Consider the following 17,432-nt stretch of genomic DNA (forward strand, 5'->3'; position numbering starts at 1 on the left):
AGTTTGTGCAAGGGCAGTGCGGCACGTCGGACAGAGTGTGCAGGATCACATGTGCAGAGTTTGTGCAAGGGCAGTGCGGCACGTCGGATGGAGGGTGCAGGATCACATGTGTAGAGTTTGTGCAAGGGCAGTGCGGCACGTCGGACGGAGCGTGGTGTAGAGTTTTGTGCAAGGGCAGTGCGGCACGTCGGACGGAGGGTGCAGGATCACATGTGTAGAGTGTGTGCAAGGGCAGTGCGGCACGTCGGACAGAGCGTGGTGTAGAGTTTGTGCAAGGGCAGTGCGGCACGTCGGACGGAGCGTGGTGTAGAGTTTGTGCAAGGGCAGTGCGGCACGTCGGACGGAGTGTGCAGGATCACATGTGTAGAGTGTGTGCAAGGGCAGTGCGGCACGTCGGATGGAGTGTGGTGTAGAGTTTGTGCAAGGGCAGTGCGGCACGTCGGACAGAGTGTGCAGGATCACATGTGCAGAGTTTGTGCAAGGGCAGTGCGGCACGTCGGACGGAGGGTGCAGGATCACATGTGTAGAGTTTGTGCAAGGGCAGTGCGGCACGTCGGACAGAGTGTGCAGGATCACATGTGTAGAGTTTGTGCAAGGGCAGTGCGGCACGTCGGACAGAGTGTGCAGGATCACATGTGTAGAGTTTGTGCAAGGGCAGTGCGGCAAATCGGACAGAGCGTGGTGTAGAGTTTGTGCAAGGGCAGTGTGGCACGTCGGACGGAGGGTGCAGGATCACATGTGTAGAGTTTGTGCAAGGGCAGTGCGGCACGTCGGATGGAGGGTGCAGGATCACATGTGTAGAGTTTGTGCAAGGGCAGTGCGGCACGTCAGACGGAGGATGCAGGATCACATGTGTAGAGTTTGTGCAAGGGCAGTGCGGCACGTTGGACGGAGCGTGCAGGATTGCATGGCAAGGTAGGAAAGGCAGGGCGGGAACAGCCCACAGCGACCCCTTGAGCAGGTACATTTGCAGGGCTCTGTGCTTGAGGGAGTCTGTGAGTTAAGGGAAAGGGAAGTGCCCATTCCCAAGGCAGCCCACCCGGCACCAGGTCATCCTTCTCAACCCAGGGGTTCCCAGTGTCAGACCACACCCCTGCCAAGGAAACACTCTGGGCTGGTCTCAAGGAGAACCAGGGGCTGGGAGCAGCAGCACCTCCGTGCCCCTGCTCCTTCTCAGCGGAAGTCCAAGGCCTTCCAGGGCTTTCTGAATCCTCCCACTGAGTGGGATCACTCAGCCAGCCCAGCCACCCGCCATAAGCATGCCTACGGATGCTGTGTGTGAGCGCCTGGCTGCGGCCACCTGTGGCTTCTGTTCCGTGTCGTGCGGCTCACATGCCTTGTATTTTCTGTGTCCCCCTTGCTTTCCCATGAAACGCTCAGTTCTCTGAGAAGAGACTGACTTCCCAAGCTCCTGGCCAACTCTCAGGTGCACTTAGTACTGAGCACATCATGGTTGCGCAGGGCATGTTTTTGTCTCATGGCATGTGCTACATACTGTCCTGCATTCACATAAGTATAACTAGTTCTAGAAAGTCAGAATTTCCATATTCTGATGACCTTCTAGGCATAAAAATGACAGGGGTTTCCCCTCTCTGCCAGATTTTTATGAAATTAGTCCAAGTAAAAGATAATTCTGATCATGAGTGTACTGCACACCATTTTGATCCATTAATTAGAGGGGAACCACACGTGTCTTGCAGGCATTGCCCTCTGGGCCCAGCACCCGTCCTCCATCCAGTTGCTGTCTGGCCAACAAGGATGGGGCTTCATCCTGAAGACACTACCCCTTGTTCTGCTACATCAGGCAGCAGCGGTTGGTTGAAAAGGAAGAGCACAGTGAGCAAAGATTACCTTTGTCTCCTTTGGCCCCTGGAAACCCTGGGAATCCTCTTCCTGGTAGACCTATGAGATGAGGGTAAAATGCGATGTTTCCCTTTACTTAAACAATCCATCGGCAGGTACAACACAAAGCACTATCAACTCTGCAATAATACTATGTATATTTGTGGACTACATAGATACTAGTTAATTGCACCCTTGTAATAAAATGATATTCCTGCAGTTATTATAAGATACCCTTGACTGGATGTTCCTAATTTAGTACTTTTTCCTAAGTACCTTTCAGCTCAGAACCATCATGGCATTCAGCAGAAACGATCTGTGCAAATGAGTATTTGTTTCCTACTGCCGTCTGGAGATGAGCAAATGGGATTCTCAGACAACCATCCAGCTAATTGCTATTCTCAGGGAGGTGGGGAGAGCCAAAGAGATTTGGGGCAGCAGATGCTGGGGAGATGACAAATGTCAGCAAAGGGCTTGAGGGAAGATTCAAATGGGGGGAAAGGAGTGCAGGGGTATTTTAATGAATCGTTTGTATAGAAAAACGAATGTATGTAATATAAAGTTATGGAATAAAAAAAAATGAACTTAAGAAAGAGGCCAGAACCAATAGCTGTGGAAGCTCTTGGTGGTCTTCCCAGTGTCCCCCCAACTCAGGGGTAACCTGCTTCAAATGGTGTGTTTATCTCTCTCTTGCATTAAAATATGAGTATTACTGTGTATGTGATTGTCATCATCACACCTGCACTTTTGTCCAAGTTATGGCCAAGTTAAGGCCCATCTGTGACAGGAGCAGACTCAGGGGCCAACCAATATTTCCAACCGTTCCCCCTCAAATAGGGAAATGCTGGGCAGAGAAAAGAGTTTTGTTTTGCTTTGCTTTGTTTTTTCTTAGTAACCACAAGGGAAATGGCAAGTGTTCTGACAGCAGGTATTTTATGTGTCTCTGACTCACCACTGAGAGTTCAGGTTATTTCAGGGGAAGATGCCCTAAGTATTTATGGGATAATAAATCCCACTTCCCTTCTTCCCCTCCTCTCATCCCACGCTATTCCGCACATCCATATCAGTGTTTAAATAGTTGCAGGGATGGGCAGTCTAGGGGCTGCTCTGTGCCCAGCTCTGTCCACTGAAAACAGGCAGTCTGCAGGTCTCTGGGAGTGCACGCTGCTGATTCTGATAGGGAATGGGGCATTGGACCATACCTGGTTCACCCTTCTCTCCTGCTGACCCCGGGATTCCATCACTGCCTGGCTCCCCTTTCTGGCCAGCTGGGCCTGTGGGGCCAGGCGTCCCAGGAAGACCTCAAAGAGAAAAGTCACATCAGACACCAGCACAGCCTCTCACAGCACCCTAGTTGCCATGCCAAATGGTCCTTTGCTGACATCCTTTAAGGGACCCGTTCCCTTCCAAACACACCTGGTTTTCCTGAGGTCAGTTCTGACTTCCTTTCAGAAAGGACCCTGCATGCTTTCAGCAATACCACCAAACCCTGACCCTCAAAAGCTGGTGACAAAAACTCCATGACAGCTACAAAAACGGTTTGGAGATTTGAGTCCTAGATCCTGCTAGTGATAAGACTTCAGAAAGACCCCATAACCTGCACTAGACTCAGTTTTCCCATCTGGAAATGGGAGACAGGAGAGTTGGCCTCCCTGCTCCCCATCTGTGATGGGAACCCCTTGGGGCCTCCCATCCCCTGGCCACTCTTCTCTGTGTGCCCGGGCTGTGTCCCAAAGAGGGCCCTCTACCTGCTTCTCCTTTGACACCAGGGATGCCATCCAATCCTGGGAGGCCTTTGTCACCTTTTTCTCCAGGCAGCCCAGGGCTCCCTAAAGAAAAAAACAAAACACCAGACTATCCATAAGTCTGGGCTTTTCTTTGATTTCTTAGATCCCCAAGTCCAAGAGAAGCCCCGCTCACCTACCTGGATAGCCAACACTCCCAGGAGACCCTTTAAGGCCTGGGGACCCTGGCATTCCTGGGATCCCAATGCTTCCTTTTTCTCCCTTCTCTCCAGGGCTTCCTGGGAAACCCGCTATCCCTTGATCTCCCTGCAAGTAAAAGTCAGGCATGTTAACTTTGCATTTGTCCATGGGCATGCATCCGTAGGCATATTATAGATAATGGTATACATTTTGGTGCAATGAATATTGCATTGCAAAACTCCATTTCCAGATTTCTCGTCAAAGAATCAAAGTCCACTTCTGAATGGAGAGGAAAACTTAAGCACAGCAGAGCCAACCATCTGGTTTCTACTTGCCATCCCTCTTTGCCCTCCATCCTCTCTGTTTTATCCCAGTGACAGCTGTCTCCCACCTTAGCATCTCACCAGTTTCTAGATTCTTCCTTGGGGGAGAGGTAGTGAATACAAGGGGAAGGAGAGGCAGCCTGTGCTGCCTTGCGGGAATCCCTGTGTGTTATGGCTCACTGAGTGTGCTGAGATATTTGCTGAGCATTTCTCAGACAGCATCTCCACTGAGCTGCGAGAAGGGGACCTTTCCATGCAGAGTGCTGGTTACCTTTTCACCAGGCAGCCCTGGGATGCCTATGCCAGGTGGGCCTGCTTGCCCTTTTGCTCCTTTTGCACCTTTTTCTCCAGGTAAGCCAGGTGAACCTTGTGGGCCAGGGATGCCAGGCACACCTTTCTCTCCAGGTGTTCCTATAAACACAAACAATTGAAACTTGATTTGGGCTTAGCTAGTGCTGGTATTACAAATGAAAAAGCACTTCCACAGTTAGCCAAGAATGAGACACAAGAACACAAATCCCTCCTGTATCAATCGGCTCATGACCCAGCACATGTCAGTCACCCAGATCACATCAGAGCCACGCTAGGAAATGTCTCTCCTGTCCTTTAAGACCATCATGTTATAAGATGGAAGAAATACGTTAACTACCTAGAATATTTACTTTCTCAAGAGAATAAAAAATCTATCTTATGTACTTTATTACACAGCCAGCTCTCATCAGCCAGACATCACAGGGACCATGAGGCAGGCAGGCCAGAGTCCGTGCACACTCGGTTCTGTGATGCATGTTGATAGCCAAGCTTATTCACACATAGGCATGACCAGCAACCTAGATGCTTATATTTTAATTAAAGTGATAACAGCACCCGATCAAGACTCAGGAGGAGATGGAAAGACGTGCTTCCCACCTGAACTCTCCTCCTTTCTCAGTGAACTCTGAGGACCATCACCACCCAGCCCTTCCCTCACTCTCCTCCTCTTCCCGGCTGCTCTCACTGCAATAGACACTGATGGCAAAGCATTAAGGCTAGTCCAGGCTTGGAGCAGAGGAGTCCAGAGAATCCTTCTGAACTAACACAAAGGGCTCTGGAGCTATGAGCTACTCAGGCTGAGAAGCCTGGATGGAGAAGCCAATGTCTCCTAGGGTCCTAGCCAAGGGGATGGTCACTTGGAGATCATCAAAAGTTGGCTGTATACGGCCCATGTTTTATCACATTAGATGGTGAGTTTTCTTAGCAATGGCCATACTGTCAGCCAAATGCCATCCATCCCTGAGCGGAAGACCATTCAGAGCTGAGGATGCGAATTCGTGTGAAAGACACATCTGCCTGGATTCTGTCTGTCTCAGCTGAAGAGGATCTCATTCTATAGACATGCCCTACCAATACCACAGGCACACATGCTAGAGAACCCGCTTCTAAATCCAGTTTACCTGGCAAGCCCATTCCACCAACAGATCCTTTTGGTCCCGGAAGTCCTGGAGCACCTGGGGTTCCACTTATACCTGGATCACCTTTAGGTCCTAGAACCATGAAGAAAGCAATATGGCAGGTTGACATCTACAGAAAGAGCTGGCGAACACAGGCCTCATCCCGAGCCCTTGCCACACTGGGGACCAGAACTCCACACCGTACCTGGCTGCCCAGGCTGTCCTGCCTGCCCATCCTTTCCAGGCACTCCCGGGGTCCCAGGGTCTCCTCGGGATCCTTTCTCACCAATTGGTCCAATTTGTCCTACACATCAGAGAAGAAAATAGCAATGACCTGCATTTGCTTGCAAGCAAGTTGCTGTGGAAACACAGGTTGGTAAGGTATTATTAATGGGAGACCCGATAAGACACACTGTCTTATCAGGAGAGACACATTGTGGTTCTGAGCTTGGCCATGAGAAGCCTTCCCGGACTTGCCTTTTTCTCCTTGGTCTCCCTTCTGGCCCTTCATGCTGCCCATGTCCACCTTATCCATGGAGCCAGGCTTGCCAGGGAGACCAACATCCCCCTTATCACCTTTCAGGCCAGGGTCTCCCCTGGGTCCTGAGGAGCCCGGGAAGCCATGGTCCCCTGCAGAGGAAAGAGAAGGTGCCGGTGAGCCTGGGCCAGTGTTGCAGAGATGCTCAGAAGGCTCACATTCTTGTTGACTGGGAGAGCAGCTGACAAAGAGGCTATAAAGCACTAATAACGTGTCCAAAATGGCATTAATGGCCAGTGTCTGAGACACAGAAGAATCCAACCCCAGGTAAATGAGCAGTAAAAAGCCATTGTCTACAATTCATTATTCGCTAATAACTCTAATGCTTGTGACTTGGCTTTCAGGTTTAGATAACTTACATTTCTCTCCTTCCTATGTATCTTTACCACTCTTATTCACAGTGCCCCTCAGTTCTATACAAAATAATAGAACAGGAATGTTACCATTCTACTAAACAAACGACCTTTTCATCTGTCATATTTGCATTATTTCTTTTTAATAGACACTATTTTGGATCAACTTCAAATAACAAGATAAGAAATAAAGACGAAGCCTTGTAAACTTGCGCAGGTTGCTAATTTGAGTCTAAGGACTCGGTCCCTGTGTCTTGGCATGGCTGAAGATGCCACCATTTCTCACAAGAAGAATCTCATCTGTGCCAAGAAGGAAGGCCCAATTTCTTTCTGATTTGCTTGGCCAAGCACAGTTTCAACCCCATGTGCACTGAGCACCAAGAATCCTACTGGAAGAAGGAGGTCTCCTAGCCTTTGGCTTGATGTTCTTAACTTCTTTTGTGGGCCTCTGAAAGTGAAACATGATCTATGACAACTTGGGAATTTCCCAAGTGGCATCGAAAAATAGACACAAGATGAGCTTCTAGGGTTATCAGTTCCCCTACCTTTTTCACCCGGTAATCCCGGAACACCCACTGGTCCTGGTGAGCCCGGCTGCCCGGGGGTCCCCATGACGCCCATTTCTCCCTTGGAACCTATGACCAAAGGAAAGGACTGTGAACATTTCCTCGCTCTGAACGCTGACGGTAAATGCTAAGAGTCATAAAAAGAATAAGGTGAGGCCCATGTCCTCATGACGGATCCAGGCAGAAGTTCAAAAATCACTTACCTGGAAACCCAGGAATCCCAGGAGACCCCTGCTGCCCAGGAAGGCCAGGGAGCCCAGACTGTCCTGTTACGCCAGGAAGTCCTTGAGACCCTTTATCTCCTTTAGGGCCTGGCATGTCCAGTCCAGGGAATCCGGGGAAACCCTTCTCTCCTTTTATTCCAGGAGGGCCTACAGTTGGGTGAGACGCAAATAACTTTTAGCAGAATTTACAGAATGATCTACAGTGTACAGTGCTCTGTTTAACTATGACTTTCTGCAGAAAGCACATGAACATGTCCACACTGGGGGCCTGAATGGATCATCTGTTAGGTGTTGGCATTTGGGGTCATCAGGATAATCAAATGGCTCTTGTTCTAAAAGAAAAGAACGTCCCTTTCCTGTTACTGAGAGTCAGCAACGCCACCCTAAGCACCACCACTGCCTTGCCACAGTATTTAGGACCCGGGCTAGTTTAACTCTAATTTCCATGCACCACCTTAGCTCTATGATTATTACCATCAAAGGCAAAGCTAGGTTCTAGATATGGACGCAATTAAATTATCCACAACTGACCCTCCTATGGAAAGGTAATATAGAGACATCAGTTAGAATAAAATGTAAAATGTGACTGAGTATACAATAAAGGAAAGGTCTCTTTGGCACATAATCTCAGTGGGTGGGAAAAAAACCTGGGACTACATTTAAGCAAACAATCAAACCTATTTTCACAAACTGGAGTTGTATTTTTTCTCTTTTTATCTCACACCTTGTGCTAAGCTTCCCTTCATAGAGACCCCAGCCTCATCTCCCATGCTTCAGGAAAGCATGCTTTTGGGAAGGGATAATTCTAGAAGCATGTCACTCACCCGACAACCCCGGTGGTCCCTGTCCTCCAGGGGGGCCCCTAGCTCCAGGGGGGCCGATTCCTGGAACTCCTGGGGACCCCACGGAGCCTGGCAATCCAGGAGGCCCCGGTTCACCTGGAGAAGAGAAACTGAGAATAAGCTGTGCAGGAGCAGTGGCATGTTTCCCGGCATAGGAGACCCACGCACGCAAATGGCCCCAGCAACAGAAAGCCAGGAGCTCTAGGCCTCCAGGATTTGCATCATTTGTTCAACAAATACATATTGAATATACGTGGTAGGGGCTCTGGGAATGCAAAAGTAAGCACATCCCATCCTTGAAACCGTCCAGAATGATCTGCAAGAAGTTACCTCTGATCCCCTGAAGCCCAGGGGGTCCGATTGCTCCGTGTTCTCCAGGAACGCCTGGTACCCCAATGCTCCCCTTCTCCCCGGGTGTGCCAGGAATGCCAGGAAGACCTGGCAAACCTTTGAGTCCCGGTAGACCAACTCCAGGCTCTCCCTGAAAATCCCCAAAGCACAGAGAAGCAAATTGATTTGCAAAGTCAATATTTTTATCAAACCAATAGCATAAGTGAAGACTTAATAGATACTGCCAATGCATTTAGTAAGAATATTATCTGTTCAACCCTTTTCAAGCATTTGCAAAGCTTCCTCATACCTATTACATCTTTTCAATCTCCCCACAAGCCCTGTAGGAAACTTATATTGTTTTCAATATAAGTTTAGGTAACTTATGTTGTTTTCATTTTACAAAGGACGAACAGCAAGGCTCCCCATGGATAAATGACATTCTTCTCAAGTCTTCTGTCCTGAGCTTGTCCCCTCAACGCTGCAGCCTGGTGCCTGTGACAAAGTACTGACCCTAAGTAACCAGTAAAATGCCACATCTGATTTGTGAGTAGTTAATGGAGTTCTTCCTAAGAGATGGCAAGGTTCCAGGGCTAGCATGGACACCAGTTATTTAGTTTTTTGGATTAATGAAAGTTTCACAGTAAATTAAGCATTTTAAACTACGGCATGACTCACTGGGCTTTGCTAGATACAGATGATTAAAAGAAAGGGTGAGGGTGCCTTGGAAACAGCCTGGATTGGGCACAGATGTAAGGCTCTGAAGCAAGCAGGTGGCCATGATGTCACAGTGCTTCACTGGTGAGGGGGATTTGGACATTAGTGGGCAGTGGTAACTTCTCTACACGTCCCAGAAGGAAATTTTCAAAATGGAATGAACTCCATCAAGGGGATTCTTGAAGAAGCACGGTATCTTAAGTCATAAACTCAATCTTTCATTCCCATTCCATTAGGCATTTACTAACTCCTGAGTCTCACACTAAGTTTAAGATGATCCGCATGCTGCCGTGGTTGACTAAATGTTCAAATGCAACGTAGGCTATCAGGGGAAGCTGGTGGCGGGTTGTACAAAAACAAAGGCCCAAAGGTTTCTCTTCAGCCTTGCCGTCAGAGGAGGGCATCCTGCTGTCATGTATTTCTTGGGAAGAAACCTGCCCTGGGATCCCAGAGGCGCGGCCCCTGTGGTGCCCACCTGCCCTCTCCTGATGGACAGGCAGCAGGCCCCACCTGGGTCCGTCACTGGTGACGTTTATCAATGGCTGTTGGCCCTTTCTCCCGTTTGGTACCAATGCCTTCCAGCAGTTTCACATCGGTTCCTTACAATCAGGACAGGAAAGGATCTAACTGGTAGTCACTCACATTTGCTGAGCAGAATTTCAAGTATAGGCAAGTTGGTAGCAGAATATTTGAGGGCAAGGAGAATCCTGACTTCACCCTGTACCAATAGTTCTCAAGCTGGGCAACCTGGTTGCCCTAGTGACATTTGCCAATGTCTGGAGGTATTTTCAGTTGTGACTGGGTGGAAGGGGGTGCTCTTTTGGTGACGCATCGGTGGAAGGAGGGCTGCTCCTGCCAAAAGCACTACAAAGGCACAGGGTAGGCCCCACAGAAAAGAACTATTGAACCCAGAATGCCAGTGGTGCTGAGGCTGAGAAACTGTCCTGGATGACTATGCTTGCTTTCAGGACAGTGGCTTTCAAACAGTGTTCATCTACTTCTCACAGTAAGAAACATATTTTACCCTGAGTTCTGACTTACACAGGCAAGAACATGTCTGTCATACAATTTCATAAAATTGAAACAAATGTTTCATAAAATCAAAACAAATATTTCCCCTCAAAATACTCGCTTCCATGTGCTATATTCTCTATTTCTATTCTACGCTATTTCATCAAAAACAGAAACCTGCTGGCCCAACATGTCCCGGGAGGTTCATAACCTGTGTTTTTTCTGTCCAACTAATAATAAGGATGGGAGAGAAGGGTCATCGAGGGAATGCTTGGCACCCACCTTCTGGCCCTGCACACCTGGGTTCCCAGGTAAGCCATTAAATCCCGGGCGACCTGGAGTCCCTGGAGGCCCCATGTCTCCAGGTAAGCCGTCAACACCTGTTTTGAAGATTTAAAAAAAAAAACAACATTCCAATTACAATGCTGTTCCCCACTTTCTTCACTTTTAGTCTTGCCCAAATATGCCGACTTGATCTGAGAAGGTCAACTGTGGAGGCCTTCGGAGGTGGCTGGAAGAGGCCAGGGGAGACCACCCGGCAGAGGGCGTCAGGTGCGCTGCCGCCTCTTCCAGCACCTCTGCCCTCCTCTTTCTCTCTCCTTTCCTTTTCTTCTGTCTCTTCAAACTTTTCTTTCCCAACCTACTCTCCCCAAACAAAATAAACCCCTTGGTGCCTGCCCATGAGAAGGGCACTTTTACTCATCTACTCAAGGTGTGGTTAGGGGGGGCAGGGGCACCATCATCTCATCAGAAATGCAGACCCCAGGGGCCTATAAGGCATACCCACTTTTCAAGATCCTATAGGATCTGTCACTGAAGGACACCTGCCCACTGTCTGTGCCCCGCCCTGGAAGCTCTGATGGGCTGTGAAGCTGGTCAGCCACTCGTTCAGACCCTTTGTATGCAACGCTGAGGTCTCCAATGTCCAGTAATTTGTAAGTCTACAATGGCACAGGCCCGAATCACATCCCCGGTAGGGCTGCTGCACAGATAGGGTGTGACCTAGAGTGGCTGTCCTCCTTTCTGCCACAAAGCCAAGCAACTCCCTGTCACACAGGCCATGGCCTCTAGTGAAGGAGGCACTGCATGAGGCAATGGGGGAATGTGAGGGAGTCGTGAGTGTGGCGAGGCCTCAGTGCCTGGCTGCCCTGAACACGGATGCTCTGCTGCCTGCCCAGCCTGAGGGAAGCAGCCGTGGTGTAGGTGGGCATTGCGTGGCTGTCAGAGGAAGGGGGCTGTTGTTTCCTTTCTCCAAGCTAGCAGCCTACAGCAGTAAGGGTGGATGGGGCCTGGAGCCGCTGGGTAGGAAGCCTGGGAGCCTGGAGGAGATTTTAACCTAAGTTTGACTGCATGGTGTGTTGTACAAAGACAAACTTCCCTATACAATACATTCCTTTTGTGCTCACAGCACCTTCTCCTCAGTCCTGAACAGAAGGATGTGATGACAAGTGTGTTGATCAGAGTCTACCTGAAGGACAAGTAGACCTAAGAAATGTGAAAAGCAGGGAAAAAAGAAATTCCCTCCTTACCTCCTTCCAGTGTCACTTCAGCAGGAAGTGACGGCTCTACACCCATAGGACTCCTCCCCTCGGAGCAAAGTCCCCTCCCTACAACTCCCTGCACCTCCCCTTGGGCGCTCCCCCAACTCCCAACCCACGCTGGCTGTGTTCAGGTGGACTGCAAGTCTTCCTCACAGATAAAAGCAAACACCTGGAAGGTGGGTTTCAGCAGGCGCCGTTGGTGGCAGTGTCCATGCAGCTTGCACAGCCTTAGCGTCCCATCTTCCCAACCAATCCCTACACTACAAGGCAGCTATTGCATAGAAGTGCCTGAAATCGCTGTGCTCAGCACTGCTTGGGCTCCTCAGAAAGCCTCCCTGAACAGTGGTCACCAGCTTCTGTGGTGTTTTTATGTCTACTACCTCCTCTTTTCTCACGGAAGTCACAGGCAGACCAAAGGCTCGCATCCGTCTGGCAGGGTTACCTTTGGGGCCGGGGGGCCCTGGAAATCCAATTCCCGGCTGGCCCACAGCACCCTTCTCTCCTGGCAGGCCTGGCCTTCCTGGGGTTCCAGGAAAGCCTCGGTCTCCTGTGGTAAGAAAGACCAACGGTCAGCATGAGAAAAACGTGAGGAAACTCTTGTGGTGTCCCGGTGAGCTGGAATTCCAACCGTACCTTGGGGACCTGGGAAGCCTGGGGACCCCGGCAGTCCTTCTGCTCCAGGGGGGCCTGGTAAAGGAACAACTTTTCCTGGTTCACCCTTTGGACCTAGGGGGGGAAAAAAAAGCAAAGACAAAAGATGAAGGAATGGGGACCACATGGAACAGAGCGAGGACACGCAGTGGGTGGGCTGCGTACCACATCCCACCCAACACCACGAGTGCCCGGAGAGCAGAGCCTCTGTCTGTTCTCCACTTCTTCCTGCGCGGAGAGCAGAGCCTCTGTCTGTTCTCCACTTCTTCCTGCATGGAGAGCAGAGCCTCTGTCTGCGTTCTCCACTTCTTCCGCCAGTGCTTCTAGGATCTTTCACAGAGAGCTACGCTTCTCCCCAAAACGCATGCCCAAAATGACCAAGATGTTTGTTACATATAAGAATCCCTTAAGAGTCCACAATTAAGAGTCACAGGCAGCTGAAAAATCTACAACAACAACATGTGAGATGACTTTGGGTGATTTCTTAGTGAGTCAGTCTCAAAAAGTCAAAATACTTTTGCTGTTCTCTCTCAATTTACCAAAATCTAAGTTGCTTTGAGGTTGACCTAAATTACATTCATTTGGTGGTAAATTATCCAAACAACGTGATCTGTGGGTGATTACAAGCGATTCATTATCCATAATGGTGCAGCTGGAGAGCTCTGTGCTCACTTGAGCAGCACAGGCAAAACCATCCTTCCTCCCAAGCCAGGAAGCACAGCCCCAGTCCCCTGGGCACTCATACCTAGGAGAGCCACTGGAGTGTCAGGGTTTTGCTGTTTAGAAAGGACCAAAGGGTTCCCCTTCAAGAATGTATGCACCGAATCTTCGTATACCTTGTAAGGATTCAAGCTATGTAGGGCCTCCCCAGAACAGCCAGCACATTCTTTAGTTATAGACTGTGGGAAACATCAACTGACTGACCCTAGGAAATACCTGCTGTTGGTGACACACACCCCTGGGCGCCAGCCTTTTATGATCACCACAGTTAAACACACCTCTGGCAGATTAAAGACGTCTGTTTTCTGATCTCGAAGCTAATTGGGTCCGGATGGCCAAGGATCCCTACAGCTGTGGGCAGAGGATCAACAGCCCTGTCCCCCCTCCCCAGAAGCCTTCTTCCCCATCTGCTAGTGTATATTTGTTAATACTCCAGCTGGTTTCTCTGATAGTAGTTTCTCCCCAAAAGAAAGGCTAATTCCCTTCGACAGCTCCGAAAATCTGCAGATGTCACATGCACAAAGACGGCACTTGATTTGTTGATTGTGGAATCAAGAGACCCAAGGGAAAGTGATCAGAAGTCCCTATGCCTGGTTCACCAAAGTCCTCCTCCATCAAACCTGGTATCACCCTACCTCTAACGGAGTCATAAAAGAGACATTTCTGGGACCCTTCTAAACAAAGAACAGCCATCAACGGCGTCAGAACTTGATGCTAAGGACTCACTGATTACACAGCAGGGAGAAGGATAAGAGCAACAGTTATGTTAGCACACTACACCTGGGCTTCCATCAAACGCTGGCTGACATTTCCCATGCCGGAATGCTTAGGAACTGGACTGTGTGTGTCTGTGTGTGTTGTTTGTTTGTTTGTTTGCTTTTGAGACAGTGTCTTGCTCTGTCATCCAGGCTGGAGTGCAATGGTGTGATGCTGCAATGGTTGCTCACTGCAACCTCTGCCTCCTGGATTCTAGCAATTCTCCTGCCTCAGCCTCTAAAGTAGCTGCGATTACAGATGCCAGGGTTTCACCATGTTGGCCAGGCTGGTCTCGAACTCCTGATCTCAGGTGATCTGCCCACCTTGGCCTCCCAAAGGGCTAGGATTACAGGCGTGAGCCACCACGCCTGGCACCAGCTACTTTATAAATAACTATGTTTTTTAAGGTTTACTAGTTACATATTTTTAATCACTTTAAGTCCTTTCACTCACTTTTACAACTTTCGGAATGTTTCCTAGCAACGTGCATTTACTTCCCTCATCTACACACAAGGCATTCCTGGCCTCTCCTCGTCTCATTATGGGATTGTGCTCTCATTATGGGAGCACAAGGAGTGCTCCATTTCTACTGGGAATTGCAGTCAGCTAATCAATTATTAGCACCTGCAAGGCCCAGCGCCACACCCACCTCCCACTGGCCCTGAAAATAAGCAAGTCATGGGAGAGGAGAATGACGAGGGAGTCCACACTCATCCCTGCTACGGGTTCTCTGGAAACCCTCTGAAGAGGCTGTGCCAGAGGGCAGGGACCACATCTGTGGTTTTGACCATGTCTTGTCAATGCTCAGCATAGAGCTTCGTGTGTGATTCACTCAGAAAACAGCAGACAACTGAAACCACCATGGAATGAAATCGCCATTGCACTGTGGGGCCTCTGTAAATCCGTTCACAGGCGTCTACCTACTGTGAAGAGGTGGAGATCACACCACTCGGGCTACACAGAAGCCAAAATGGGCTGCTCATCGGGAAAAGTCCAATGGGTAAGGAGAGGAAAATGACTTGACCTCGGTGTGACTTCTACGTAAAGGCTGATTTTAGCTGGTGTGTGCTGTATGCTTACTTATGAGGACTGTAAACCCAAGTTCTTTTTAGGGAGAACCTGCATATTACCTGGCCCATCACATACTTGAGGAAAGGAAGGCACAAAAGACTAAAGGCTTGCCCAGGTCCCACCCGAACTCCTGGAAGAATCAAAGCCAAGTGTGAGTCCCAGCCTATGCGAGCCCCGGGCCTCTGTGTGCACCCGAGGTGCCTGCGCCCACCTCTGTTTACAACTTCATGCTGCACCAGGAGTTTCTCAGGCCTCACCTGGCAGGCCTGGGGACCCAGGGCCTCCAGGAAAGCCTGCTTGTCCTTTGTCACCAATCGGACCAGTAGGACCATATCCTGGAGGCCCAGGGGGGCCGGTGTCACCACGACTGCCTGGGAATCCAACTCCTCCAGGGGGACCACGCTCTCCTTTCAATCCTACAGAACCCTGACGTGAGAAGAGGAAAAAGACACTGTTATCAGAGACAAACCAACACCCTGTCCTTATCACATTCTTCTGACATCTGTGGTCAATAAGTACTAGAGTTCACTAGTTCACACTATTATTTACTTCATCTACCCTCCCAGGAGGGCCACTTTGTAGTTAATAAGTGAAACCAGCATTCTTCTCCCTTACATGAGCGTTCTCCCTCCCTCATTTACTGCGGGAGATACTTTAGAGAACAAGACGTTGATACCTGGAATCTTTTGAAAACAATGACATGAATACTATTAACTTCAGATTTCACCTCCCATCCAAAGCAAAAAGATACACAAACACATCGGTTCCGTTCCCCCAAATGCATCAGAAGACACAGATCTGTTATCATCTAATTAATTGTCAATAATAACTGGCAATGCCTAGGTTTATAGACTTAAGTTGTTCCATGAACCATGAAACAAGTTCATTTGTGCCATCATCAAGGAGATAGAAATACACAGATATGATTCAAATTACTCATTTCTTGATTCTTTGCAGATCTACATTGTAAAATGCACATTCAAAGTCTGGAGATAAACATACCGGCGAGCCCTTGGGGCCAGGAAGACCCGGACGGCCATCTCTTCCAGGAGAACCCGCTCTCCCTGGCATGCCGGGCTGTCCTGGAAAGCCTGGGTCTCCTTTGTCACCTTTGAGCCGCAGGTCGAAATAAATCTCACCAGGCTCCCCCTTGGCTCCTGGCTGGCCTATCAGCCCTGGTGTACCTTGAGGCCCCTATAAGAACAAAGCCTTGTGATCCACAGAAGAACCCATCCACGAAGCACACCAGTGTGACTGTAACACAGGCAACCACAGAATCAAGAAGCCGCCTTCTTGAAAACGGTCATGTATTCACACCTCATCATTCACTTACTAGATGCAAGCCAGGAGCTCTGTGACAAAGCCCTGGTCTGCTGCACTTCTTGTGTTTTTAAGAAAAACACTTATCTTAATTAGGTATTTCAAACAGAGACCTGGATGGGGCAGAGGGAGTTACAGTGTGGCTTGGGGCACCCAGCTCTCCTCAGGAGCTTTCTTTCCCTAACAACTGGTCAACATTCACAGGAACACACAGCACCTGTCAGGAAGTGCTGACTGATGTGTGGTTCATTCTGCAGCTTCAGTCATGGACAGACTTAAAGCACAATCGCTGTCCTCAGCTCTGCCTGCTGCCTCAGCCCCACCGGCACGCAGAAGCCTTTTCTCCAGCTTCTGGGCCCAGTGAGCCACCCGTCAGCACCTCCTCCTGGCCAGTGCTGAATACTCCTGTGAATACTGAGCAGGTTTCCTTTTATGCTCATGCACAGAATTCCAGAAGAGATAAGGACTTCCAGGGCACCAGTGAGAGAGGAAGCTCGGAGTGGGCACCGGGTCAGCTCTATAATAAGTTATGTCGAGTCAGCAGTCAAATTGACTTTCCCAAGAGACTCACACTAGAACATTGCTCAGTTCCTGGAAAGTTAAATCTGCAAAGAACACCCATACCCACCAATGGTTTCTCCTCCAGCATCCTGAGACTTGGATTTCACCCACACACAAAAAAAAAAACACAGAAAAGGTTTCAAGTAATTGTCCCATTTACTTGTTCATTTAGGCCTGAGAAAGGCATCTTCAAACTCCCTGTTGACTTGGCAGAATTTTAACTCTGGCACAATTCACTTAATGTGAATTCTTTTTCATAAACTTCCTTTCAAAAGGTTCTTAGATATATATGAATCACTCACATGCACACACTTCTGTGTGTGCATATACTACGTGCTTCTCAAAGGAGGGAGTTGGTTGACCAAGGACAGACCAACATTTGCCCAATCTTTAGACTGAACATATGGCGAGCATTGCTTACCAGCCTGCTAGGCATTACGATGCTTTCTATGGCATCTCTGATCCTTATTGCAGCTCTGCAAGGAGAGCATGGAAACCAGGATATAGCAGAGGAAGAAGCTGATACTCAAAGAAGTGAGGTGATAGATCCAAGACTACCCAGCCAGAAAGTGCTGGAACTGGGATCCACATTTATGCATTTCCAGCTGCAAAACTTGTATCTTATGCCTGTGCCCCTGCAGTGCTAAGGAGAGTTAGGTATGGGTTAGTAAAATCTGCCCATTACACAGTGGGAGAGGTGAGGCTTGACGG

General features: G+C 49.1%; 1 protein-coding gene across 1 annotated transcript in view; it reads right to left on the reverse strand.

Moving 5' to 3' along the window:
• COL4A1 (collagen type IV alpha 1 chain) overlaps positions 1 to 17,432 on the reverse strand; it is a 154,139-nt gene that overhangs the window by 22,890 nt on the left and 113,817 nt on the right. The window contains exons 25-41 of the mRNA XM_007960883.3: positions 15,843 to 16,034; positions 15,098 to 15,266; positions 12,276 to 12,368; positions 12,085 to 12,189; positions 10,384 to 10,481; positions 8,374 to 8,524; positions 8,026 to 8,139; positions 7,181 to 7,348; positions 6,957 to 7,046; positions 5,998 to 6,150; positions 5,726 to 5,824; positions 5,524 to 5,613; positions 4,362 to 4,501; positions 3,767 to 3,893; positions 3,591 to 3,671; positions 3,045 to 3,143; positions 1,852 to 1,902 (exon numbers count right to left, since the gene is read on the reverse strand). Of these exons, the coding sequence (XP_007959074.3) occupies positions 1,852 to 1,902; positions 3,045 to 3,143; positions 3,591 to 3,671; positions 3,767 to 3,893; positions 4,362 to 4,501; positions 5,524 to 5,613; positions 5,726 to 5,824; positions 5,998 to 6,150; positions 6,957 to 7,046; positions 7,181 to 7,348; positions 8,026 to 8,139; positions 8,374 to 8,524; positions 10,384 to 10,481; positions 12,085 to 12,189; positions 12,276 to 12,368; positions 15,098 to 15,266; positions 15,843 to 16,034 (2,020 nt within the window). The remainder of the gene's footprint in view (positions 1 to 1,851; positions 1,903 to 3,044; positions 3,144 to 3,590; positions 3,672 to 3,766; positions 3,894 to 4,361; positions 4,502 to 5,523; positions 5,614 to 5,725; positions 5,825 to 5,997; positions 6,151 to 6,956; positions 7,047 to 7,180; positions 7,349 to 8,025; positions 8,140 to 8,373; positions 8,525 to 10,383; positions 10,482 to 12,084; positions 12,190 to 12,275; positions 12,369 to 15,097; positions 15,267 to 15,842; positions 16,035 to 17,432) is intronic.

This window comes from Chlorocebus sabaeus, chromosome 3 (genome assembly GCF_047675955.1).
Source record: "Chlorocebus sabaeus isolate Y175 chromosome 3, mChlSab1.0.hap1, whole genome shotgun sequence".
Lineage (NCBI taxonomy): Eukaryota > Metazoa > Chordata > Mammalia > Primates > Cercopithecidae > Chlorocebus > Chlorocebus sabaeus.